Genomic DNA, 27,455 nt, shown 5'->3' with positions numbered 1-27,455 from the left:
TTGTTTAGAGTATTTTGTTCTATTTTATATGCTCATTTTTTTAAAATGAGTTTAATTTTGATCATTATATTTTAAAAATATTATATTAAATTAGAACTTTAAAAATCAAACTTTTTTAAAAAAATTTTAATTTTATTAAAAATAATGTAAATTCATTTAATTTAAAATTTTTTAAAAAAAACAGGAACAAAGAAATAACTGGTAAAAAAGCAAAAATCTCAGCAACATGGGCCGACTTGACGGGAACAATGCAACCCAAATTAATTTTTGACGTCGCAATGCTTTTAATTAATTTATCTCTACCAATCGCAAAATATAATTAGAAGTTACTTAAACAAAAGAATTTTATAGTTCTGACATAGACAATTATGGAGAAATCAGAAAATTACAAAGTATTAGTACTTATTTCAATGAATACCTAACTTTTTTTCATTTCTTTCCATCAAGTGATTACTTTGTGATCATCGATTGTTGGCAACCCACGTTAATGGCTGCCAATCGAAGGAAACGAAAAGAACAGTGCTTTATGCCTTAACCCAAAGTTTTAACATAAATATTAATACATCATGAAAAAGATATCGATCATTGTAGAATATCCTTTGAAATTTCAGAATCCAAACTTGAATTGGAAAACAATTTTTGAACCAATATCTACTCTACGTGACAAGGTTATTAACTCATTTTCAAGTAAACATTGAATCCGACCACACAGTTAGACAAGGCCATAGGCCGCCTAACCTATCAAATGGGACAATTAACATGATACTGAACAGCCATAGGTGCCTCTAAAACACTTGCAGAATAGGTGCAAGACAGGACTCGAAAGTTAATGAGTTGTCAATGTCGGACAGATCATCGGGGTGATCATAAAATGTTCGTTTTGTCATCTTAAGAACCCTGCCTGGAGTCGAGAGATAGGTGGTCCCTTAAAAGTGATCAAGGAAAATTTATAGCCTATGTTCTTTTTCCTTAAAAGCCTCTCTTTATTTGCTCAACAACCGGCAATCCCATTGAAAGGCATGGTTTCTATTTACCTTTCAGCTCACCCGTTCAAAGTTTGTACAACCATGAATGCTAAGCTAAGTTCATGCCATTTCAACATAATAGACCATAACTTCGCAATGATTCTGATACAGGGTTAACATTTAATTTTATCTCTAACTTTGGAAGCTGAATAACTGCTTCCTTTCATAAACTTTCAGGCCTTTTCAAGGGCCGGAGATGCAATTGCTCTCATTTCTCAACCCAGAGCCTCATCTCCTCTCCTCTCCAGGCGATCTTAAAGTCGAACTGCCCTACATCGACTCAGTGCAATTAAAATTTTATTCCCAGAATGCTTATCCCAACAGTCAAACCTGGTTAACGAAAAAAGAGCGCTAGCAATTCCATTATTTGTATAATTACTTAAATTTAATCTACAAAACAGGTATTAATATACAGCACAAAGCAACAAAGGGATGAGGAAAGGTAATTCTTACAATATGATTGAAGAAAAATGAGTATGCTCTATATGCACGACAATTCTCTTCAGTTGAATTTACAAGATCGACATAAGCTAAACAGTAATTTAGCAGGGACACTTACATGATTCCTTCTCCATGGAAAATTTTTTCCCATAAATCATCAGGGTGGGTTGACACAACGCATCTCACCGGAGATCAACAACATCAAACTTTATTTTGGGGTTCATAAAGACATGAGAGCAATGCTCATAGATTGGGGTTCCATCTGAAGGCTCCTCATGGGGATGGAATCCTCGTTGCTGACAATTACGAATAATGGACACACCGCCAGGATCAGACAGATGAAAGATACCATGTGGGCTGTAACAGAATGCAAAAGTTGTTTAACATGTGAAAGTAAGTACAAGTAGATATAACAGGGAATATCTTTTCAATCTTAGAGATGCCTAATATTCATCGTACTCAAGTGCTAAGATTTAACCTTCTTATTTTTATCATTTTCAACATTGTTAGCTTAGCAGGTAAATTAACCAATTAAGACACAGGAATAATCACATCCTTTACCCATTTTCATCAACTAGACAAAATGAAAATTTAAAGACAGAATATGCTTCTACAGACAGAGCAAGGAAAAACATCTCTTTCTCCCTTTGGTGAAAAAATAAGTTTCTCCTTATTCTCATCCAAAAATATATACATATACATATATATATATATATATATGCATCTCATTTTCAAGTCAAAGATGTATCATCAGTTTCCTGTATCTGTTGCTTAAAAGATGACCATTAAAAAATATGAAGGTTTGAAATGCTAGTACATAGTTACTAACTAGAAATTATCAGATAGTGAAAATAATAGGAAACACTTGTCTAACCATGATAGATTTGCTTTTACCAGTATAATATTAGGGATGTTTCATTGGATTCAATGCCATGGTCATTGGGAGGAAATGAGAATCTACCTGGACGAATCAGTTGGGGCCATAACAATTGCAATTGCTTCTGGTAACATAATCTAAAAAAATCCACCAGAAAAATATTGTCAGAGAAATGCATCATGCGAAATTCATATGCTGGAAGCAGAGGAAAAGAATGATATATGCAGTAAGACGGAATCACACTATAAGACAGTATATATAGCAAGTACTTGTTCTTTTACCTGATATGAATAATGAGTGTGAAGATCAACAGACGACATGAAACAAGTCTGAGTTGGGTGTGTCTGAAAATCAAAGAATTGTAAAAAAGGGATATTACAGCAATGAAAACAGCATTTTGAAACAGACATGATAAAAAACTGTGAGCTTTTGCCCACCTCATACTCGAATGTATTCACAAGCAAAAGAGCACAGAGATGAAAAACAAACATAATCACATGAATATCCATCGGAAACTCAAGGATTGTGAACTTACATGAATCCACCCCAGAGGGAAAAGAGATAATTTATCCTGAACCTCAAAAATTTCTTCTTCGTTTAATGTTGAACACTGAATATTTAAAATAAATGTATCATTGCGATGGTACTAAATCCCAAGGATACAAGCAAATTTCCAGAATGAACGTCAAAGCAGTAAGCTCTTTGTACAATTGCTGTTAGCTCACAGGATTATGAAAAATTCGATTAGAAAGAATAATATATCATACCGAATCTGAAGTTGACTCCTGCTTTGGAATTATAAGTGTGGTGATGTGGAAAACCCTGTTTTTCTATAGCCACAAAAATTAAAACTATAAACAACCTCCTGTAGCAACTTTGAATTCTCTACTTCCTAATTCTCTTAAACAAAAAACTTATCAACTTCAAAAATATAGTTTTCTCACCAATGATCCAGCTAGAACACCACATGTTTCCAAATTCTTTTCTGTATTTGCCCGAGCCAATTGTAAGAAATCCTCCATCATACGTACTGACTGCAGGATAAGTCAACAATTCAAATATAAATCAATGTAGAAGGCCAAATCTGGTAAGGTTTAAATTCCACCAAGCAAACAGGGAAGAGCAAGAATTGATACAGGAGACATACAACATGTAAATGTTGATACGAATTAGAGTTTGGCATTCCATCTTGAGAAGGCTTTGCTGGACCAGGTCTTGGATCAGCAACTTTTGATGGAGAAATTGGAGTAAAATCCTGCTGGACTTGAACAAGAACAGGAGGAGGACAAGGTTGTTTCACACCGACAAACTGGAAAGGATCCTCCCTTGCTTCAGTAATCAAAGGGGGACATAACACTTCACTAGGATGTAACCAGCGACCATCATCTAAGGAGAGTACTGACTCCATAGCAGAACCAACCCCTCCTGGATCACCATCTTTTACAGCCAAAGGACCATATTGTCCAGCCTGATTCAGGCTATAACAAATTGTGACACCAAATAGACAAATGTTAAAGCAGCCACATTGTAGCAACACAAACTAGAAGTCTCATCATATTTCAATCTTTTAATATTTTCAGAATATCTAAGGGAAAAGAACGTAATAATGGTTAGGGCAAAATATGCATGTCAGCATAAAGAAGAATGATTAGACCTTATTGAAGTCGTACCCTGAATTTTCAACAGGTACCAAGTCCACATTGCTCGGATACTGAACCTGTATTACACAGCAGAATCAATTATTTGATGCAGGTTTTGTGGTTCAGCATGCAAAAAGAGATTATATAATGAATAGGGAAAGAAGATGAGGAGGAAGATTCAAAAGACAGAGATGTACCTTTATCTCTGCACTTGGTCCATGCCACTGGCCTTGAAGACCATTAGGGCCCAGAAATGAGTGTCTAGACAGAGTTTCTTTATTTGGAAGAGGTATATTAAGAGACCTGAACATATCCAGGAAGATTAATACATGCCAGCCTCAGTGAAAAAGTTTTGAACTAGTTCTTATTTTTAATACAACTTTCAATCTTCAATAAGGGGATAGATGGACAAACACAAACAAATCAAGATGATGCTGTAAAACAGAAGTAACACATATGGAATTTTATGTATGGCCATGCTTTTGACATCAATTAATTCCCTTTCCATCAGATACCACCTAAAAGTAGAGAATTGAATTTTAATGGATCCCACCAATACAACTGCTGAGTTTCAGATTGCAAAGATGTGACTTAGAGGTTTTATGATTCAAATCATAATTGTATCATCAACAAGGAAAAAAACCCTCACAACTTCTGGAACTGCTTGTCAATTTGATTACGATCATTGGTATACTTCCATGAAGATAGAACTGCCATGTTGGCAGGCTGCAGCCAGATAAAAAAGGATAAACAGAGTTACAATATTGGACATTCTATTAAAAAAAAATGCAAGCAAAAACAAGAAAACAAATGGGACAACCATACATACAGAAACAGGGGAAAGGAGAAATCAATAATTACATAATCAAATCACATTGCCTCGACCAATTATAAACGGCTTAGTACCTGCTTAATATCCAAGTTCATATTAGATCCTTTATTTACAGGAAGCCAATCCAAAGGTGACATCTTGACTAAGCCATAGGAAGTGGTTTCATGGCCATCAAGTTCAACCAATTGAGCCCCTGCTTGATCTTTATTTAGTTCTTCAACTCTCCGTTGAACCTCCGGTTTCAAAGATTCAAGCTCATCCAGTACACCTAAAAGTCTCTGCAAATTAGGAACATTACAACCAAAACATCATCAAATACCATACAGACAGACTCGCATCATAGAGCGGGCCAGAACAACAATTAAACCTCACCTTCCTATACGCCGTCTTTTCTTTCAGAAGCAAAACCGGGTAGTCTCGATGGAATGGTATTGTTTCTGACACCAAACTAATCCAAAAACAAATTCACAAATAAGCTTAGGCAAATTAACTTAGCACTAAAACAAATTCATCAGCACTAAGCTTCCCTCACCTTGAATATCTAAGTAGTATTATGTACAAATCTACTACATTCTTTTCATCTCGGTAAATGCTCGCCTGAAAATTCAAAAATTAAATCAAAACCTGAAAGGCAATGTCGCAAACGAAGTTAATAAGCACTAAAATTACTAGCATTTTACAAATACTTAAGATAATTAACTATGAATTCAGTTACAAATAAAACTAAAAAAAAAAGCATCATTAAAGCTAAGATTAAGTTAAAATTAAACATGAACCGATCATAGATTCATAATTATTGAGAAAAGAGTAGGATTATGGAGAGAATTGGATGGTGAACCTGTTTGAGGAGATTATCGGCGATTCGATAATAATAACGGAGTGGAATTCGATTATCGACTTCGACTCTACGAGCCATCGCATTCACGTCGATCTGCATCTTGTTCCCCTATTTCTATTTCAATTTCTAATTTTTTTCTCGTTCGCCGATGAAATGCCGATTTGTTCCGATTCCGATCGAAGATCAATAGTTTGAACGGGCGAACTAAGGAATTGAGAAAAGACAAACACTCTGTCGTTTTGAGGATGATGGAAGCTCTTTCTCGATTTATATGTCGACATTGTGAGGTGCGGCCGGGCGGGGGAGGTTTAATTTTATACGGTCGTTAAGACTAGAAACTTCTATGTAATGCCAATCATTTTATGACAAGTCATTTTTTAATATTTTTCTATTTAATTCTGTACTCAGGAGAATAATTATCTAGAAAATTTTCATAAATTTTATTTTAAGGAAAGTTTATGGTTTTTTATTAGTGAAATAATTAATTTTGAGTTATTTAATATTTAACATGTAATATAGTATAATTTAATTTGAATTTTCAAATATTAACCTTGTATTTGAATAATATTCCTTCATTTTTATTCAAAAACATACTCCCTCCATCCCAAAATATTTGTTACATATTAATTTTCACAAAGCTTTAAAAAAAATTTTGACTTTAATGTATTTAATATTTAAATTTAAATTTTTTTGTAAAATTAAATTTCATGATTTTTAATGTAAAAAAATTAAAAAATAAAAAAAATAACTTTTTAAATATAAAAAATTTTAAATGTTAAAAAAAAAAAAAGAAATAGAATATAAGTTTAGAATATCCAAAAAAAAAAAAAGATAAAAAAAATAGGACAAAGGGAGTAAATAATTTAAAACGTAAGCTTTTAATAAAAATATATACATTAATCACTAAATCAAATTTTCGAATATCAAATTAATGCAAAATTAAAATAAAATTTTAACAAGTAGATAGCTTTCAATGCACTTCTATAACATATCCAATGACAAGGAGTGGCCTTTGTTTTGGTCATTATTGAAACACAAAGATGAGGAGAAATGGGGTATAAAATTAAGGAAATAAGCTAATTAACAAAGCTATGAAGTTTTTGTTTTTGAACATTGAAGGCTCCTTTTTATTAAAAGATACTAATTAAATCAAGGGCCCATTGCAATGTATCAAATTTCATCACCATAAAAATGTTACAAACATATTCTTCCCTTCTTCTCAAGCCACCCCTGATGAATTCTACTGCCCCTGCAACAAACATCTACAGCAATTAATCATGAGTACGACATCCAGGACAATTCATTTAAGGGAAATTTTTTTTTTAAATTACAATTTGATAAAAAAAAAATCTTTTGTTTCGCCGAAGTCCGGAAAAAGATTTATTGTACGTAATTTTTCTATATTTTTATAAAAAAATATTTTAAGATTCGAACTCACAATCACATGATAATAATTTTATTGGTTACACTAATATTAAGAGTATAAATGATATATTAATATTTATAAATTATTTAAATTTGATTTAATTATTATCGAATTAAGTTTAAATTTAAATAATTTAATTTATCAATCAAGTAAAATTTGAGTATTTTTATATCTGATTTAATAGTTCGTAAACTTAATCGAATTTATATATTTTAATATATTTTAATTAATAAAATATTTAAAATTCGAACTCAAATTTAAGTACAAATAATTTAATTTTTATCAAATATAAAGCTTAAATTTATTTTTATATATTAATAAAATTTAATTGAACGAATTCGAATAACTTAATTTTTATATTAAATTGAGTTAAAAAAAATCAAATCACATTTAAATCAAATTTTAAATTTTAAATTTTAAATTAAATTCGAATTTAAACTTAAATTCAAATTTAATACTATATCAATTTTAATTTAATCAATCACACCCCTAATTCGTCATTTCCTTTAAGCTAATAAAAACAAGTGATAAAAATAAAAACATCAATCAAATAAATAAGGGACTTGCCGTATTATCTCGATGAGATGTACAAGTGGGTCTTCTCGGAGGTAATTGTTGGTGAGGTGTTCTCTGCATATATTATTTATCGGAAATCATTTACATGCATGCACGTATAAATACAAAATCTTCGAAAGGTAATAATTCGAGGAAATGATCGATAATCGATACAATATATATAAATATATTTATATACCTGAAGCTTTGGTCTCAAAGTCTCTATTGCCTGTGTTGATTCTTGATTAACTCCTCCTGCAGCTTGCTGTTTCACAATTAAACATCAAGAAGAAAAAATCAGAGCAAAAATAAACACTTGGATGGGATTCGATTTACCAGAACAAATAAAAATTCCTGTTGGGCCTATGGTTTCCAGTTCAGCTTGGGACCCTCTGACTGACAAAATAAAAGAAAAATGGACTCCAACTGTAAATTTTTGGGTCATAAAGTGTAGGACATATACCTTACACAATTCCCAGTCTGCTGAATCGAAGAAGGCACGTTCATGGTCCTACATTCATTTTTGTTCGTTCATCACATCAAATAAAAAATTCAATTGAATTTTGTCGTAATCATAACCTTCAAAATTTTTTATTTACCTTTGAGATTAAGGGCTTCTTCTTTGGCACCAGCCCTCCATATTTCTTGGCTGTGTCTATTCTCTACAACAATTAAGCAAATAAAATAAAATAAAATATGTATTTACAAAAATAATAATTTGTCTCTCATTTTTAAATAAAAAATACTCATAACATATTTTTACTTTATTGGACTTAAAGATATAAATGGTACATCAATGCTAAAAACTAATTTGAGTTCGGCTCAATCATTCATCATTATTTAATCGAATTTAAATAATTTGATTTATCGAATAAAATGAATTTAAATATTTTAATGCTCAATTCAAATAATTCTAAAATCTAAACAAAATTTTAAATTTTAGTATATTTTTATTATTTTAATTAAAAATTATTATTTTATTCTTATACATATCAATTTAAATTCAAACTAGAATTTAATTACATAACAAAATTTAAAATTAAATATAAAAATTAATTTTATTTTTTATTAAATTAATATAATTAAATAAATTCAAATAATTTAATTTTTATTTTAAATTAAATTATAACTTAAAATTAAAACTCAATTAAATTTGAATCAAATTTCACATAACAAATTTTAAATCAAAGTAATACTCAAATTTTTTATTATATTAATTCGATTTGATTTAATTATATCTTTAAGCCGACCAACAATATAGATATCAAACAAAATAAATAAAGACAAAATAGAAAAAAAAAAAGTACTGAAAAAATAGAATTCCACGTGATTTTTGTTGACAGATTAACAAGCAAAATTGGGTCGAGAATACTGTATAAGGTACTGTTGTACGTACAATCCAACGCTGCCAACATTTCAAAAGAATGTGTCAGAAATACACATTACGTTCACCCTCTCTCCCATCACAACCTATACATTCTGTCGTGTCATAATAATAGCTGTTGATTTCATTACCCTAGCTATCTATGGGCACATGGAATCACTTTAACACCATAAATCACGCACAGAAGAACAACAATCTTTTTTATGATTGGAAAGGTTACAATACGGTCTGTCGTTTAGGGCCGAAAGCCGGAAAGGGATGACATTGCATAAAAAAAAGTTACATTTTTTTAATAATTTTTTTAAAATTATTAATTTTAATAGATTCATTAAATTTTTTAATTTTTAAATTTATTAAAATTAATGATTAAAAAATATAAAATATAAAATTTTTATATTGATATAAATTAATCGCTCCTATACGTATATAATTGAATATTTCAAAACTCATCTTTAAAAATTAATTTAAATAATTTAAATATGATAACTAATAATCAGAAATTCTTACAATAAAATCAAAGAAAAAGTTAGGCATTCTAATAATGATTACTAATATAAGAGATTATGTTAGGAGACACCCACTGCATGTGGTGGGGCCACACGTGGACTTTGAATCATGATAGTAAACATCAGAACCGTTGATCCTTTTATAACTCATTCAGGGTGAGCTTTAAAGAAATTAACGATGGAGATTGATGGGTTTAAATTTTCAAGTAAAAAAAAAAAAAAACAATAAGAAAAAAATGTAGTAGTAATTTGTAAAGCACCTACCTCCACATTGTCTTGGGTGGCAGAGAAGTCTTCACCATCACCACGTTTGAAGTCTGCCATTTTTAACTTCTGTTAAATCATTCAAACATCATTAATCATGGTTATTAACATAATCAAAAACCAAATACAACATTAAAAAAAATCAAACTCATGTTTATATAAACGTGTTCGTGTAATGTAAATGTGTTTGAGTGTACGTACGTGTGCAATAACAGGATAAAAAGAAAGAAGATGGGAAGAGAAGAAGAGGGAGGAAAAAAAGAGAAAAGAGAGAGGGAAGAGATCTTTGGCATTACCTTGTGGAAAAGGAAGAGATGCAAAGAGAAAAAGGGAAAGGATGGAAAGGAAGAAAGGAGAGAAAGAGAGAGGGATCAGTTGAGTGAGAAGGTGAGATAAGAATAAAATGAATATTACTTTGTTGTAAGAAGTAAGTACGGGTTAGTATTTATTTTAGGTTGGACAAGACCAACGATGGAAAGTAAAACAAGTTAAAAACAGGAAAAGAAACAAAAATTGATTTTTATAATTACTTTTAAAAAATAATATTTAATAAATTTTAATAATTATAATTTTTTATTCTTGTATTAGGACATAAAAAAAACGTAAGTGAAAGATAAAGATATAAATAATACATTAATATTCATAAGCTATTCGAATTTAATTTGAATAAAATTTAAATTTAATTTGATTATTATTAAGTTCAGTTTGAGTTCGAGTAATTTGATTTATCAATTTAATCGAATTCGAGTATTATTATATTCAATTTGAGTAATTTGTGAGTATAATTAAATTTTATTTTTAATTTATTTTTATTATTTTAATTAATAAAATATATCGAATTTGAGTTTGAGCTTTAACACAAATAATTTAATTTTTATCGAATATAAAAATTAAATTCATTTTATATATTAATTGAACCTAATTAAGTAAATTTGAATAATTCGAATTTTATTTCGAATTGAGTTCAAGTTTAAAAAAAAAAACCTCGATTGAATTTAAGTTAGATTTTGAGTCTCAAATTTTAAATTGAACTCGAATTCAAATTTAATATTTTATTAATTTAAATTTAATCAATTATAGCTCTAGATGAAAGGTATGATTGAATTGTATGTTAATTGAAAAAAAAATGATATATATTTAATTTTATTTACTTTTTTTTATTTCATAATTTTGATAATTAAAGGTGAAATTTTGCAAGAGTTATTTATGGCTTATGCCGTTAACATGTCAATGTCCAACTGGTCCATGCATGGGAAACTCACATGTGGAATGATATATTTCTTTTATTTGTTTTATTATTTATATAATAATTTTTTATTACCAAAATGGCAAATTGGGTTTCTTTCAAATTTTTTTTTAATTATGTCTTTTGGATATTTTACAAAAAAATAATAATAAAGTAAACGCATGTTTGTCCATGTAAGGATGTGTTTGACCATGTAAGGATGTGTTTGATATTTTACATTGGCCAAAGAAAAAAGTTACTATTTAAAGATTTGCCTAAAATTTAAAAAATTGATAATAAAAAAGAATAAAGAAGAAACATTTATTATTGATTCAAATTTTACTAATTTGCAATAGCAGTTCCCAATTTTGACAATTTGTAAATAATAAATATTTTTTAATTTTTCTACTCAATTTTATTGAGATTTGAGTCTGCATCTCCAAGGAGTATTATAAATTTAAAAACCATAAATCATTTCTTTCAATAGAGTATATAGTTTGGATTATATTCAAATAAATTAGTTTGGATCAGGCTTTGCTTGAGAAAATAAAACAAAAAGAATATAAAGTATTCAAAGTTTTGGCAATAGCTTGGCATATGGCTCATTCAATCACATACTAATATTAATTACAATTTGAAAGTAAAAATATATTGAGTCTAAAAAATTACACTGCATCAAATTGATGTAATAAACTCCATAACTGTCCAGGGTTTCATAAAAAAAAAAAATTTTATCTACTTTTATTGGCCAATTAAGAAAAAACTAATACTAAGTGTAGGTGTTGAGCTGTTCGTGAAAAATAAAAATATGGAAGCAAAAGAGAAAAATATTGATCAATACTAAAGATCAAAAGACAACAATCGACTATAGTTATGACATTAACCAAACCAAAATGGAAATTAGCTATAAATGGAAATTAGCTATATACTACAAGCTAGCTTATTAACTTTTCTGTACTTGCATCACAAGCATATGATCAGGACAATGGTAAGGAAAGGACCTAATGCACAAAGACTGAAATAGGCAGACAGACAGACAGACAGGAGATATATTGGACTCACAGCAAGCCCATAACACAATTTAAAACGAAACATCCACGGTCCAAACAAGTATTTCTAGGGTTCACTTGTCTCTGTTCTATTTAGACCACTAAGGCCCATTACAAACAACTACTAATTTTAATAGCTTTTCAGGATTTTGGGCCAAACACTTGTACTAAAACGCAACAGGTTTTTTTAAGGCTAAAAATAGTTTTATATTTAAAATTATTACTGAAATTAAAATTTTAATATTTTATCAATAAATTATACAGTTTTTGATATATTTTTTTATTAATCTTATCACTTAATGATTAAAAAAACAAAGTTACTAATTATCAAAATATAAAAAAATTTGGTAGAAATTATTTTAGAAGAAAAGGGAGAGTGAGAGAGAAATTGAATTTGGATAATTGTTCAAAAAAAAAAAATCCCAAATATTATTAAATAAAAGTTAAACATATAGTTGCAATTATCATGCAACATGACAGACAAAAACTGAGTTTTTTTTTTTCTTAAATAAGTTGGCATATTATTAAAATTATAAATTAAAAAAAAACTTAGGCACATAATATTTTGTTCCGTCAAATATATAATAAAATAAAAAGATTTAAAAATAGATTAATAATTTAAAATTTTTTTGTTGACATATATTAACAAAGTCAAACATATTGTTGAAGAAATTGACTTAACTTCTTCACTTTTAACCACCTTTTTAAACCGTGTTAAGCCTACCTAATAAACTTTATCCAACTGCGAAAATAAAAGGGTCAACTCAAATTTCTACACTTTTTTAATATATTACATTATTTAATATTCAAATTATTTTTTTAACTTAAATTATATTTTTTATATTTAAAATTTTATAATAATTAAATTTAATCATTAGAATTAAGAATCCAACGTTTAATTAATAAATTATAAAATTATTGATTAACTTAAAAAAATTAGCATTTTACATAATTTTAAAAATAAAATCATTACTCGATTCTATAAGTTTGCATTAGAATATTTGAGGAATTAACTCTCTAATAATATATATTTTTTAATTTATACACCATTCATCTACCTGATTTTTAAATTTTGCAAATTAAATTAAAATATTTATATGTATTTTTAATTATTATCATATTAATTTGTTAATTATTTTAAAATATTTTAATTAAGATATATGACAACCATTTATTTTCATTATTGAAAAATTTAATCTATACTAATGAAATATAATTTTTTTTTTTTTAAAGTAGGGGTATTTTGAAGACTAATCTAATTCTAAAACAATTAAAAGTAGAAAACAAATGCAATTAAGACAAAAACCAAAGCGAGTTAGGGCCCACCCGTGGTACAAACAAACGGACCATAACGAACCAGAAAACCGAACCGAGAGCCGTACACCCAGGCAGTGACGACCAACGGCGCCGTATTAGCCTACATTTCATCAAGCACGCGACATTTCATGCGCGTGGCAGCCCCTCCTTATCGATAATCCCAAATTTTCCTCTGTTTAAGCGATACAGTGACCATATAACGCTATAAAACGCTGCATTGAATCCTCCGTTTCTCTTATTCTTTCTCTCTCGTTTAAGAATCTCTTCGTTCTCTCTCTAAACACCAACAGGAACACGCACGGAGCTCCCTCCAAGGATCTAAAATTCCTCATCTCGCGCGTGCGCTTTGCACGCTCTTCGCCTTCCAATTTCTCCCTTTTATTTTTAAAATAAAATAAAAAATTCAGCGATTACTTTCTCCACTAGATCCCCATTCCTACTCTAAATCCTCTTAAGTTGAAGAAGATAACACTGAAACATCCAAAACGCATCGTTTTACTCCAAAAAGAACTTTCTCCATTGAAGGTATATACCTAGATAACACTTTCTTTTTTTTTTTTTTTTGAAATTCATTTAATTTTAGTTCTTTTCGCTGCCAAGTTCTTTGTGTATGTATCGGATTAAATGTCGAATTAAGCAATTTTTGTTTGCTTTTTTGAGTTAAGAATTGATGGTTATTGATTGTTAGCAGTGAAAACCATTTGAATTTAGGGTTTTTAATTTGTTATTGTTCTTGCAGGCGTTTGCATTGTGGATTTTTCAAATGTGTCGAAGAGACTTTTGAATTTCCGGTGACTGTCCTTCCGGTTAATCCACGTGGTACATTGTGAAGATAGTTTTTCTTTTTTTTTTTTTTTCGATGTTTATGCTTTGATATTGAATTTCTTGAATTTGTAGTTGAATTTAAAGGAAATTCCTTATTGAGGTTTTGATTATGAGAATCCAGTCGTTGAATTTTGATTTTAATGCGTGCTGAAGTCACTTTTGTGCTTGTATTTAGTATGTGTTCGATTTAAGGTTAGGGATTTTGTATATGTGCTGACAACTTAGGTTCTTTCTCTTGTTGGTTTTTTGTGGTAGTTTGTGTTGGACTGAAAGGATATTTTGGTTATACATGTCATTGAGCTCTTGTTTTTATGTATTGTCTCCTCATCCAAATCAGTGAGAACTTGTCATGTGAAATTCTGTTGACTGTATTGTTCTAATTTGCAGGGTATATGGCTTTCCAGAAATATGTTCCCTCCAGTGATTCTCCTTCTGTTAAAATGAAGCCTTTGATTTTTTCCACTAAGGTGCAAAAGAATGCTCAACTTGCAAATGCAGAGACATGTCATTCTGACAAGCGTGATGTAGATGTTGATCTCAGGGAAATTTACTTTTTGATTATGCATTTTCTTTCAACCAGCCCCTGTAAAAGAACATGTGGACAGTTTTGGAATGAAGTGCTCGAAAATCAACTTCTACCCAGAAGGTATCATGCCTGGTATTCAAGGAAAGGGACACATAGTGGACATGAAAACGATGATGGCATGACATTCCCATTAAGTTATGCTCAGTTGGTGGAAAGGTATGTGATAAGATTTTAGAATTATTTAAGGTGATGATTTGACATCTGTTGAATAGCAGTAAATGTGTTAGTGGTTTATGGTTTTTCACATACAATTTCTCTTATAATTAAGTAGGTAAGGTATTTTGTGAGTTTAATGCAGCATTTCTTGAGGAAGTGTAACTTGTTTTTTGTGCCATATATACTTGTGTAGGAATCCTCACATTGAAGCAGATCACTTGATAAAGCTTTTAAAGCAGTTGTTGTTAAGTGCATCCTCCCCATCAGAAGGCATAAGTGCGAGACACACTCCAAATGCAGCTGATGTCCCCACCCTTTTGGGAACAGGGCGCTTTTCTCTTTTGAGTTGTAGGTGGCTTTATTTCAGCGATAGAACATGATTCCTTTGCATTTTAAACTTGGAAACCATATTAGAGAAAATTATCAGATGAAGTCCTTTTATTTTTGGTTTTTGAGAACATTATTTCTTCATTGGATTATCAGATGAAGTCCTGTTGCTCATTCTTCCTCTTTTTATTCAGGAGATTCCTTCTGCCACAAATTTCCCTGTATGGGACTGCTATTGTTCTGAGAAAGTTAAAATTTTAACTTATTCTTAATTTTGGTTGTCTTGTCCTTTCAGATAATAGCAATAAAGGAAAAAGTGAAGTCAAATGTCCTCCTGTTCATATGCGTTGGCCTCATATGCATGCAGATCAGGTTCGTGGACTGAGTTTAAGGGAAATTGGGGGTGGTTTCACAAGACATCATCGTGCACCTTCTATTCGTGCAGCATGTTATGCCATTGCAAAACCATCAACTATGGTGCAGAAGATGCAAAATATCAAGAGGTTACGGGGGCACCGTAATGCTGTCTATTGTGGTATGGTTTTTGTGTCTTCATATTTGCAGTTTGAGCTGTTATTTGCATTTATAATAATCATATCGCTGAGTAAATTTGATACAATGTGCTTCAGATTGGGGGGTTAGTTAGGCCCATTTGTGTGTCCTAAATTAAGCCTGCATGCTTGTTAACCCATCCCTTCCCTCTCAAAAAAAGAAGTTCCAAATAAAGCAGGAGAGAGAGGTAGGTCAACTGACAGTCAGGCTTACAGTGAAGAGATTTTATTTATAGACTTGTGAGCTCGTTAAAGATGTGTTGCCTATAATTTTGAGAGATTCTAGCTTTTCTGTGGCCTCGACTTTAACAACTTACCTATTGTTATCTTTCTGTATTTGAACATGTTTTTGAGCATTAGCCTGCTTGTGCTTAAAAGCTCCAACTTGACAAGATTTTTCTTGTCATCATGAATTTGAGTTTGATTTCTTTTGTATTTATACAATACTGCAGCAATATTTGATCGATCTGGGAGGTATGTTATTACTGGTTCTGATGATCGTCTTGTAAAAATTTGGTCTATGGAGACCGCATATTGCTTGGCCAGCTGCCGTGGACATGAAGTGAGTTTGATGAGCTGTAATGCACATATCTTGCAATTATTTGTTTTATTTTTTATCTTTGGTTTTTTGCTACATGTTACATTATTTTCTACTTGGATGAAAGGGTGACATAACTGACCTGGCTGTCAGTTCCAATAATTTTATGGTGGCATCCTCCTCGAATGACTGTATTATTCGTGTTGTAAGCATCCTCTACGTTTTATTAATTCTTTCTTCTCTTCCTGCTTAAGAAAATTGTATTTATCTTACTTGATAGTGATTTTCTTTCCTGCTCACTGACAGTGGCGCTTGCCAGATGGACTGCCAATTTCAGTTCTGCGTGGACATACTGGAGCTGTAACTGCCATTGCATTTAGTCCTAGGCCAGGCTCTGTATATCAGCTTCTATCGTAAGACTGATTCCTGCTGCCCTTTGCTTTTGTCTGAATTAGTCATCAGAACTGTCAAATTCTGTCATCTTGCCCCTCCAAACCCCCCCCCCCCCCCCAAAAAAAAAAAAAAAAAGATCAACAAATAAAAGCTGGCCCTCCAATGTTATATAATACAAGGTTAAAATGCCTAACTATGAGGCATACAGAAGCTTTACTTTCTAATATTACCAGCAATTTGGTTTGTTTTTCCTTGGTGATTTTGGTGGTTATATGATTGTTTTCAGTACTTTGATTTGCTCAATTTCCTTATCGATTTTCTTGTAAATCTTTTAATTGAGTCCTCTTTGAGGTTGATATTTCGATTTATGTTAGCTTTTGTTACATACTTGCTGTTTGCATTGAAATTAAATGTATTGTTTCCTTACCCTATGCAGGTCATCTGATGATGGGACATGTAGGATATGGGATGCTAGGAATGCTGAAATCCGTCCACGGATATATGTTCCCAGGCCTTCAGATTCTGTAGCTGGTTTGTTACCTTTTTATGCATTATTTTGCTTCTTCTTGGTGAATGGATTTTACATAGCAATCTTAAAATGGTTGCAGGAAAGAACAATGGTTCATCTTCAGGTGCTGTTCAACAGAGCCATCAAATCTTTTGTTGTGCATTCAATGCTAATGGATCTGTCTTTGTCACTGGTAGCTCGGACACTTTAGCTAGGGTACACTTTATGCATGTTTGCTACGAGTTGTTCTTATTCTTCCACGATTTTGTCCTGCTTTACCTTCTCTTTTGTAATTGTGCAATTTAAGGTGTAGGATTTCATTTTTGTTTATCATTTGCAGGTGTGGATTGCTTGTAAACCCAACACAGATGATTCAAACCAACCAAATCATGAGATTGATGTGTTAGCTGGACATGAGAATGATGTCAATTATGTGCAGTTCAGGTCCGTTCATGCACTATTGCTCAGATATTTTACTAAGAGAATTTCAATTTCCATTTATGTTACTGCCTTAAATTGCAGTGGTTGTTCTGTTTCATCAAGATTTTCCACAGCTGACAGCTTGCAGGAAGAGAATGTTAAAAATTTTAGAAACTCCTGGTGGGTATTTTCTTCAACTCTTGTATTTTCTACTTCATGTGGGTCCTTCCCTCCTTTAAGAATCGTCTAGGTGAACAAGTGTTGAAGGGGGTTTCTTAGCTTCCAATTTTTAATTAGACTTTACCCTTTGAAGAAGAATATAACAGCCTATTTTGTTATTCTGATATGGTCAATGATATCTTCCAGGTTTTCTCACGACAACATTGTTACCTCTTCCCGTGACGGCAGTGCAATTATTTGGATTCCAAGATCTCGTAGATCACATGTAAATTATTATTGGCTATAAACTGTTTGTCTTCACAAGTTCACCATCAATTTCCAGGGCCTTCATCATTTGTCTACTATTAAGTTCCTGATTGCAACCACGCCTTCTCTCCCTAATGCATGTTTTACTAGGAACTTATCTTTATATTTCTTGGTTCAGGGTAAAGTAGGCCGCTGGTCTCGAGCTTATCATCTTAGAGTTCCTCCCCCACCATTGCCTCCACTACCACCACGAGGGGGTCCACGCCAGAGAATTCTTCCAACTCCTCGTGGTGTAAATATGATAATCTGGAGCCTAGATAACCGATTTGTCCTTGCTGCTATCATGGGTATTTATTTTTCACCTGATCTTTTAATGGAAAATTCTGGTTGCTAATGATAACTTAATGGAGTACTGAAAATAAAATTGCAATGGCTTGATTTATTTTGACTATAGATTTTTTTCTCAGTTTTATCAATGGCAACCTATTCCCTTCAAAAGCTGATAACACCCTCTCCCCTCCTTAAAAAAGAAAAGAAAAGGTTAAAAGATGGAACTCTCACATGTATCTGGAGTTAAAAACTTCTCGTGATCATGATGATATGTCCGACATAACTCGACCTTAGTGCTTCATGCATTTCATGCCATTGCTCAATTCATTGCTTATGCATCTATAAAGACCCTTATAGTTCAGTTGTTGATTCAGACCTTCCTTTCTCCCCCACCCCTTTCATGTCTATTTGTTGAATGGTATTAGCAGTCTTATTAAAACTATTTTAATGGAGTTTGGGCTATATTTTCCACTAAGCTATTCTATGGTTTGGTCATCAGGAAGGTTTGTTAGTGCAATTAACTTTAACAACAGTTTAAGAACTTAACATGGGTGCTTTTGTAGCATTTATTGAGTAAAACTTTAAGCTCAGTTTAGGCTGTATTCACTATTAAAACTACTGTAAATATTTAATGTCATCAACTTATGATGTGTAATAATGTATTCTTTTGAAAAACAGGTTCTAGACTTAATTGGGCACTTTTAAAGGTTCTGTGGACTAGGATTGAGCATGGTTGTGCTCTTTGCTTGGGATTATGCAAGAGCAGAAGTTTCTCTAAATTTTGGCTGAATAACATATTCTCATGATGCAGATTGCAGAATATGCGTATGGAATGCTGCTGATGGTAGCATAGTACATTCTTTGACTGGTCATACTGATTCTGTAAGTAGTTTACGCTTCCATGCCTGAATTATTGGAATGGTTTTTTACTATTGGCTACTGCATTGTATGTATGTAATTGCATGTGAGGATAGCTACGGTCTTCAATATGTCTAAATCTACTATATTTATTAGGTTAGCATGCCACTACTCAGGCCGATTCTTGTTTATCTTTGTTTTAGCCGCTGCACCACTATAGGTGGTCTGGGTGATTTGTTGGCTGGATTACTGTCCTCTGTTTGAAAAGTTGCATTATAAACCTTGTACCGTTCATTTGAACTCTCTGTTTGAAAAGTAACATGTTTCTGATATTTTCATGAAGCACCCTTATCAACATTTCCCCCCTTATTTTCTGGCTTGTGATGTTCTTCTGTTTGCTTTCCTTCTCTTAGCCTTTTGTTCACTTTTAAAGAAGTGGGAAATAAGTTAATTGTCAGTTTTAACATGGTGACTGATTTGAACTCATGTACCCTTGGCCATCCAGTCTGCATATTCTTGTATAATAGTGTTATTACCTGGTGTAGACTTCACATGGAAGGTAGTACAGAAAGTGGGAAGGATGGAATTTTTCAATCTAGGGTTCATTTGGATGGATGGTGAGATTAGTTGCAGTCAGATTGAAAATAATGGTAGCGGTGAAATTGGCTACTGTAGTGGTGAGATTAAAATTAGTGGTAAAATCTAAAAACAGTGGTGATGGTGAAATTAATTGTAGCGAGAAGATAAAATGATCATTAAGGATATTAAATTAAAATTGTATATAATAAAAAATTTAAATTATTTAAAATTTATGAAATTAATAAATAATGAAAAATTATTTAAATTATTTTTATGTTAAATAATAATTTTGTTAGTAAATAGTTGAAAATAAATATAAATAATAATACATTACATAATTTTTTATAAAAATTGATAATAAAAATAATACTCATTATTATTTTAAAATAATAATTATTTTTGTTTAAAATAAAGTTTAAAAAGTACAAAAAAAAAAGAAGGAAAATAATGGAAAGAAAGCTAGCTATGTGCCTTATAATTCCAAAAAGAAAAAAAAAATGAAGCAAGGGTTTTTTTTAAAAAGGGCTGCAGTGAATTGAAAAGTTCCTCTGAACCCCTTTACCTCAAGTGGATTTTTTCTTCAACGGTGGGAATATGTTGGTGCAATCGCAGCATCATTTGCTATCCAAACATTGTGCTGCGGTGAGATTGTTCAAAAATGTGGCTATTTCCCACCAAAAGGAGCTTCGATAGGATCCAAATGCTGCCTTAATAGCCAAGTTTCATAACTAGCTTATTTTGTTGTAGCATAACCATCAGATTAAAAGCTCTTCGATCAACTTTTACAAGTAAGGAAAATACTAACCTATTTTACTAGGATATTAAAAAAAAACTCATTAGACTTAGGGATAAGATGCAACTTGTAAAAAATAAAGGCAATGTGAGAACTCTAGAACTAATTGAGACCTAGTGGACCACAACTGAAACTTTGCAGCAAAAGACGAAAAATACCAAATGCCCCCTGGACATCAAAACTCAATTACTGATATGTTATTGTACTAAGAATCTAACTACCATGGTGGACCAAAGGAATTCTTTCTAGATAAAGAAGCAGTGATCTCTTTGGCTTACAAAAAGGGTGAAGTTTATTGGTTTGCTGCCATCCAGTAATCTGTAATCAGAGTTTGACTAATTTCTCTTCTGCTTTTATTGCTTGCTTGTTTACCTTTCTGATTTCCAATGTGAATGTTGTGATTTTGAGGGTCTCTAAAGTTGGATGCCCTGTTTTTTCATAGTTTTGTCTGACCATTTGACTCATTTTTTAAAGACGTATGTTTTGGATGTTCATCCTTTCAACCCACGGATAGCTATGAGTGCTGGCTACGATGGAAGAACCATTGTCTGGGATGTGAGTTTCGAGCACCTTCATGCCGTGCAAAGTATCTTTGGGTCCTTTCTGTTTATTGATGTGTTTTCATACTCTTGTGGCTGTAGATATGGGAAGGTAAACCAATTCGGATATATGAAATTGCTCGTTTCAAGTTGGTTGATGGGAAGTTTTCATCGTAAGTTCACTACCAGAATGCTTGATTTAGAACCCTTTTATTGTGTAAATTCCTGTATAATTGAAAATTAAATAGCATTGTATTCTTCTTATCAAGCATGCTTTTTGCTTCATGTTAATTTGTTTGACTGGGTATACGTAATATGCCTAAATAAATATGTTGCATAAGGACAATTAATAGTTTTTTTCTTTCCCATTCCACTACTTAAACAAACAAAGTCGTAGTCCTCCATTTCCTTTTAAAGTAATCCAGAAAAGGGGAACCCTACCTTTGCTCCTCTTCTCCTCCTTTCCTTCCCCTGCCTCCCCATCCCTTCTTCTCCTGTAGTTCTCAATCATATGCTTAAACCTTTTGATGTTTATGACCTTTTATTGGATTCATAAATAGCATTAAGTATTACTATTTGCAGTAAACATTCTTTATCTTTTCCTCTCATCTAAGCATAGCTTTGGAATCTTTATGGAAATTCTGTCTTTGCAATGTTAAAGTTACTATCATATTACAATTCACTGTATCTGTAAAATAGGGATGGGACATCTATTATACTTTCAGATGATGTTGGTCAATTATACATTCTAAATACAGGCCAAGGGGAATCTCAAATGAATGCCAAATATGATCAGGTACCTGCTATCATAATGAACTTGTTACATTTTCTTCAGGTTTTATTCACAGTCAAAACTAGGTCTTCAACTCTTTAATGAAACTTCTTGTGCACTTCTCCTACAGTTCTTTCTTGGTGATTATCGACCACTTCTTCATGATACTTCCGGGAATTCACTTGACCTGGTTGGTTGACTGTCTTTGAACTTTTAATATGGTAGCATTTGCTTTATATGGTGTACTTGCATTCAAAGACTGAAAAGTATACTCGATGGTCTTTTATTAGCACGGTCATCTTAATACTTAAAATGGATGCTGTCTGCTACTTGATACAATCTTCATGTGTAATTTTTACTGGGAATAATGTATTGTTCTCTCTTCGCCTTGAATGACTTTGTTTCTCTTGCTTCTGCCTGTCATGTGCGTGACTCATGCATGCACTTATGTTTGGAGAGAGAAGAGGGAGGAGCATATCAAAGTTTGATTGTTAAGAGTGTATCATAGCTGATATGCTTTCCAATGACTTATAGTCCTTTCCTAGACATTTTGATCTAATGGATTAGCAACTTTACAGCATGGTGAAGCATATATTTCAGCCTCGAGTAAATCATCCATAATATTTCGCACATCATAGCTGATCACTGAGTTTACAGATGATTAGAATACTCTTTAGATTTTCATCATTGAAATTCTGATGATTTCAAGCATATGTGACATTTGTAATTCAGGAAACTCAGCTTAGTACATACAGACGGAATATGCAAGATCTCCTTTGTGACTCAGGTTTAACTCTACTCATACTTGTCCCAAATGACTGGGGTCCTTTTATTCCATTATCGATTTTCTTTGTTAATTTTATTCCCGTAACTGCCGTTTGTGTTGGAAATTTTAGGGATGATACCATACACAGAACCCTATCAGACCATGTACCAGCAACGGCGATTAGGTGCTTTAGGATTTGAATGGAAACCTCATCCTGATAATCTTGCTGTGGGGCCAGATGTCAGTCTAGACCAGGATTACCAAATCCTGCCCTTGGCAGACTTAGATGCAATTGTTGATCCACTGCCAGCATTCTTAGAGGCCATGGACTGGGAACCAGAAAATGAAGTGCAAACTGATGATAATGATTCGGAGTATAATGTCACAGAGGAGTACTCTACAGGAGGGGAGCAAAGAAGTTTGGGTTCTTTCTCTGGTGATCCAGAGTGCAGTTCGGAAGACAGTGAGATTGACGATGCTGATAAAGATGGCATTCGTCGATCAAAAAGGAAAAAACCAAAGGCTGAAGTAAGTTTAATATCCATTTCATTACTAGATTTCAATGTTTTTGGAGGCATTTAGTTGACTAAAATTTTCATCCACTTCAGATTGAGATCATGACATCTTCTGGTAGACGTGTTAAAAGAAGGAATTTGGATGAATGTGATGGCAATTTATTCAGTAATGGCCAGATTAAGAAATCAAGAAATGGACAAAAACCTTTACAGAGAAAGTCTTCTGCATCAAAAACTTCTACATCAAAATCTTCTAGACCTCGAAGAGCTGCTGCGCGCAATGCTTTGCACTTCTTTTCTAAAATAACTGGAACATCAACTGATGGGGGAGATGAAGATGACTTTGAAGGTGATTCATCAGACAGTAAATCTATGGCACGAGATTCATACATTGAGAGTGATGAATCTGATAGAGCTTTGCCAAATGAACAAATCAAACATTCAAAAGGAAAAGAAGTATTATTTGGTGAGTGTGAGGATGTTGCTAAAATTAATGCACTTCCTGAATCTCATAATACTGGGAATAGGAGAAGATTGGTCCTTAAATTGCCTGGCCGTGATCCAAATAAGCTTGTGTCACCTGAAAGCACAGTGGAAATAAAATTTGACAGACAGGAAAATTCTGTAGACTTGTCATGCCAAGCTGCTGAAGAAGCCACCAAAGGATTTGTAAAGCATATAAGATCATTGAATCTGGGGTGTTCCTCTGGTAATGTAAACTATAGCATGATAGGTAGAGGAATAAGAGGGCAGTCAGACAAGATTGAATATCATATAGATCTGACTGAAGGATACAAAGATGGGGCAATTAAGTGGGGAGGAGTAAAGGCTCGTACCTCCAAGCGTCTGAAATTGGGTGAACCCATGTCATCAGATGTGTATACTGGGTCTACACTATGTCTTGACAACCACAAAGAAAAAGAAAATGATGTCAATGGTTATGTAAGACAGGGAAAGGCTTGCGCTATTGCTTCCCTGACTACAGATCTCCAAACTTGTGAGGATATGAATGGTGAAGTGACAGTAATGGAGAAGAATCTTGAGAATAACAGGGAAGCTTTGGATGGTCCAGCTAATGGTGAAGAGCACTCAGCTAATGACAGGTTTGCTAAGGATACAACTGCCCCAACTGTTCATCAGGGTGGAACTGATCAGCCCTCTGAGCTAAAAGAAGGCCTTACACCTATTTCAACTAAGTTAAGAGTTTTCTCAAAAAGGACCACAATCAACAATGAAAGTCCTGGACTGAAGATGAAACCTTCAAGAGAAGGTCATATGAATGGTGGGTTTGCTGCATTAAATGATAGCTCCTCAAATGACTTGGTTTCAAGGATACCATTAGTTGATGGACCCAATGAAATTATTTCAGGTGGTGAAGGTGATGAGTTTCTAGATTCAGATGCTCATGTTGATAGAATTCCCATGTCTGCTTGTGATGATTCTGTGGCGTTACAGCCAGATTCAAAAAAGATGTATAATGTTGTTTATAGAAGGTCAAAGACACGGAGGGATAAGTCAAATTCAGAAGGCGTTGGTGCCATGGTAGAAAGCACTACAAATGATTTCAACTATAATAGGAGTATTGTAGTAGCTGGCCTCGGTGAAGGCACAACAAATGGGGCTCAAAACAAACGGTCTAGTAGGTTGAAAGCAGGGCATGTACTTCAATCAGAGGACATACATAGAAGCACCTGGGTTGGTTCTACAAATGGGTCTCAACTTCCTAGGGAGGAATGCGGATCAAGTTCAAGGTTGGCAGTTGGATCAAGGTCTACTAGAAATAGGAGAAGTAATTACCATTTCCATGACAGTAGTCCGATACGGAAGCCCCATCAATCAGCCAGAAAACTATCATGGTTAATGTTGACAACACATGAGGAGGGGTCCCGCTATATTCCTCAACTAGGTGATGAAGTTGTATATTTGAGACAGGTAAGAGTAAAGCACTAATTATATTTATCCATTCCTATTATTTAAGTTATGTGCTTTAATATTGCTGTTTAGTGTTGTTATTTACAAAATGATCTACATTTGGTAGCTTCTATGCTTTCAGGGGCATCAAGAATATATAGATCATATTAGCTTGAAGGAAGCAGGACCTTGGACTTCACTGAAGGGGGGAAACATGATAAGGGCTGTGGAATTTTGTAGAGTTGAAGAGCTTGATTATTCCACATTTCCTGGGTCTGGGGAGAGTTGCTGTAAAATGACTCTCAAATTTACAGACCTTTCTTCAAGCATGTTCAATAGATCATTTAAATGTACTCTCCCTGACTTGACTGGTTTCCCCGACTTCATTGTAGAAAGAACTCGCTTTGGTGCTGCTATCCATAGAAATTGGAGCTGCAGGGATAAGTGCAGGGTCTGGTGGAAAGATGAGAATGAAAACGATGGAAGTTGGTGGGATGGCCGAGTTATGGCTGTAAAGCCTAAATCTTATGAATTTTCAGATAGTCCATGGGAAAGGTACTCTGTTCAGTATAGGAGTGAGCCCAAGGAACCGCAACTTCACAGTCCTTGGGAGCTCTTTGATGCGGATACTCAGTGGGAGCAGCCACATATTGACAGTAAGATAAGAGATAAGCTGCTTTCTGCCTTTTCAAATTTGGAGAAATCTTCCCATAAAGCTCAGGTATTAGGCAAAATATGAATTATTTCTTTTTCCTGAACTTTCAGTAGGTAATGAAAAGTATAGGATCAGCACTTGAGCCTGAACTTATATTGATCAACCTACCACTTATCACTCAAGTTAAGATCAAGTGACACTGTGGCATTAGGTCGACCTCATTGGCAGCAAGCAACAGCATGGAATTCTTCTTAATTTTTGCTTTAAATGTTTCAGGATCAATATGCAGTCAATAAATTGAAGCAAGTTTTGCAGAAGTCTAATTTCACAAACAGGTAAATCATGTCTAGCAGTCATGTTTTATACATTGATAGGTTTCAACATGCATATACATCCTGCTTAATAATTTTAGTGAAAACTCTGCCTTTTGGGTGGCAAAATGTGACTGAATGTTTGGAATAATGATATTTTGTCAGGTTTCCCGTGCCATTATCTATCGATATTATCCACTCTAGGTTGGAGAACAACTATTATCGATGTTTAGAAGCAGTGAAGCATGATATTAAGGTCATGCTGTCAAACGCAGAATCTTACTTTGGGAGAAATGCAGAGCTCTCATCTAAACTGAGATGCCTATCCAACTTGTTTACGCGGACATTATCATCTTTGCAGCCCTCATAGATACATCCATAGTGAGACCATCTATGTAGATAATTAAAAGTTTATGCTTTTAATTTCCATTTTTCTTTCACTTTTCCCTTAGAACCAATTTTGGTAATTGATTTATACTTCAGATTCTTTCTAGAGAGAAGGTCTCAAGGGGAAATTGGCCGGTAGTGTGGAAAATTATCCAACAAAAAGGTTCATTGTTGTATAGACATCAGACATTCACCATCATTTATAACGAGGAAAAAAAATTTTGTCAACGAATTAGCATGTGAAGTCTCCCTGTCAGGTCCCAAAAGAAAGGAATAGAAAACAGAGAGCTTTTTAGCGCATGCTTTGATTTTTATGCATTTATGAGTTGCTAAAGTGGCTCTTCTTTCCTTTTCTGAAAATGGTATGAAGGCAGAAGTGGGAGCACAGGAGATCCAAAAGGACGAGTTGGCTTCAAGAAGAGTGGGCTGGTCTTTGGTCTTTTATTAACGATCTTTGCAATAAAATATACGAGTCAACCCCAGTTTGAGCTTAAAAAATCCTTCAACTTGGGCCTTAACTAGGCTAAGGTTTTAGGCCTGAACCAGGCTAGGCTGTTGGCCTGAGCTGATGCCACGGATTATTGAATAACAAAAAAGACAATATTACTTGACTATTTGATAAACTCGTGACTCAATCAAGCGTAGCTTGAGCTCCAAAAGAAAAAAATTATCTTTTTCTCGAACTTGAGTAGACTAAACTTCTCATCTGTGGGCATGACGAGTTGTTGTTAAATCCAGATGTGAAAGCCTACTTCTTTACCAAAGTATATTATAAATAGAGTTAATCCAAATGTGAAATACTAACGTAGAATTGACAAATCTCATTTTATCTTTGTTTAACTCTTCATTAAAACTTTTCCCAAACCCTACCTTATGATAGTCTGTCTAGACTTGTATGAATTGTAAAGTCATATCAGATCTGTTACTAGA

General features: G+C 32.9%; 3 protein-coding genes across 17 annotated transcripts; 1 reads left to right on the top strand and 2 right to left on the bottom strand.

Moving 5' to 3' along the window:
- Positions 1-1,005: 1,005 nt before the first annotated feature.
- Positions 1,006-5,894, bottom strand: LOC111293138 (AMSH-like ubiquitin thioesterase 3). 7 transcript variants are annotated; one of them, XR_016328515.1, is made up of 15 exons: positions 5,654-5,894; positions 5,348-5,412; positions 5,188-5,263; positions 4,890-5,093; positions 4,633-4,709; positions 4,181-4,286; positions 3,998-4,060; positions 3,491-3,811; positions 3,288-3,377; positions 3,111-3,173; positions 2,879-2,953; positions 2,625-2,687; positions 2,428-2,480; positions 1,585-1,823; positions 1,006-1,355 (listed from the first exon to the last, which is right to left on the bottom strand). XR_016328515.1 is itself a non-coding variant. In XM_022885900.2 (14 exons), exons 1-14 carry the CDS (start codon positions 5,750-5,752, stop codon positions 1,649-1,651), a joined length of 1,530 nt encoding a protein of 509 aa, XP_022741635.2. In that variant the 5' UTR covers positions 5,753-5,894; the 3' UTR covers positions 1,360-1,648. The 7 variants fall into 7 exon arrangements, 3 of the variants coding, with proteins under 3 accessions (XP_022741635.2, XP_022741644.2, XP_022741649.2); XR_016328516.1 differs by having other exon boundaries at positions 1,006-1,295; XR_016328517.1 differs by having other exon boundaries at positions 3,491-3,821; positions 4,014-4,060.
- Positions 5,895-6,594: 700 nt separating this feature from the next.
- On the bottom strand, positions 6,595-10,193 carry LOC111298303 (uncharacterized). Of its 2 annotated transcripts, none has more exons than XM_089744985.1 (7): positions 9,990-10,062; positions 9,789-9,857; positions 8,234-8,296; positions 8,098-8,145; positions 7,834-7,899; positions 7,647-7,709; positions 6,595-6,902 (listed from the first exon to the last, which is right to left on the bottom strand). In XM_089744985.1, the coding sequence occupies exons 2-7, from the start codon at positions 9,846-9,848 to the stop codon at positions 6,894-6,896; spliced, it is 309 nt and encodes a 102-aa protein (XP_089601111.1). In that variant the 5' UTR covers positions 9,849-9,857; positions 9,990-10,062; the 3' UTR covers positions 6,595-6,893. The 2 variants fall into 2 exon arrangements, with proteins under 2 accessions (XP_089601111.1, XP_089601110.1); XM_089744984.1 differs by lacking the exon at positions 9,990-10,062 and adding an exon at positions 10,085-10,193 and having other exon boundaries at positions 6,596-6,902.
- A 3,371-nt stretch (positions 10,194-13,564) lies between these two features.
- Positions 13,565-26,753, top strand: LOC111293154 (uncharacterized). Of its 8 annotated transcripts, XM_089745083.1 has the most exons (28): positions 13,565-13,904; positions 14,119-14,198; positions 14,592-14,671; positions 14,785-14,946; positions 15,140-15,294; positions 15,569-15,645; positions 15,719-15,808; positions 16,277-16,386; positions 16,490-16,567; positions 16,669-16,775; positions 17,192-17,286; positions 17,364-17,479; positions 17,604-17,707; positions 17,786-17,863; positions 18,050-18,128; positions 18,288-18,456; positions 19,118-19,171; positions 19,251-19,321; positions 21,144-21,224; positions 21,311-21,381; positions 21,908-22,004; positions 22,111-22,170; positions 22,713-22,767; positions 22,877-23,274; positions 23,355-25,193; positions 25,300-25,893; positions 26,104-26,162; positions 26,304-26,753. In XM_089745083.1, the coding sequence occupies exons 6-28, from the start codon at positions 15,600-15,602 to the stop codon at positions 26,506-26,508; spliced, it is 4,656 nt and encodes a 1,551-aa protein (XP_089601209.1). In that variant the 5' UTR covers positions 13,565-13,904; positions 14,119-14,198; positions 14,592-14,671; positions 14,785-14,946; positions 15,140-15,294; positions 15,569-15,599; the 3' UTR covers positions 26,509-26,753. The 8 variants fall into 8 exon arrangements, with proteins under 8 accessions (XP_089601209.1, XP_089601207.1, XP_089601210.1 ...); XM_089745081.1 differs by lacking the exon at positions 19,118-19,171 and having other exon boundaries at positions 15,569-15,808; XM_089745084.1 differs by lacking the exon at positions 19,118-19,171 and having other exon boundaries at positions 14,592-14,946; positions 25,315-25,893.
- The last annotated feature ends 702 nt before the right edge of the window (positions 26,754-27,455 follow it).

The sequence above is a fragment of the Durio zibethinus genome, chromosome 16 (genome assembly GCF_047325235.1).
Source record: "Durio zibethinus cultivar Kanyao isolate XHJ-2024 chromosome 16, ASM4732523v1, whole genome shotgun sequence".
In the NCBI taxonomy this organism is placed as follows: Eukaryota; Viridiplantae; Streptophyta; class Magnoliopsida; order Malvales; family Malvaceae; genus Durio; species Durio zibethinus.
The sequence above is the reverse complement of the archived record's forward strand: the minus strand, read 5'-3'. Positions and strand labels throughout refer to the sequence as shown.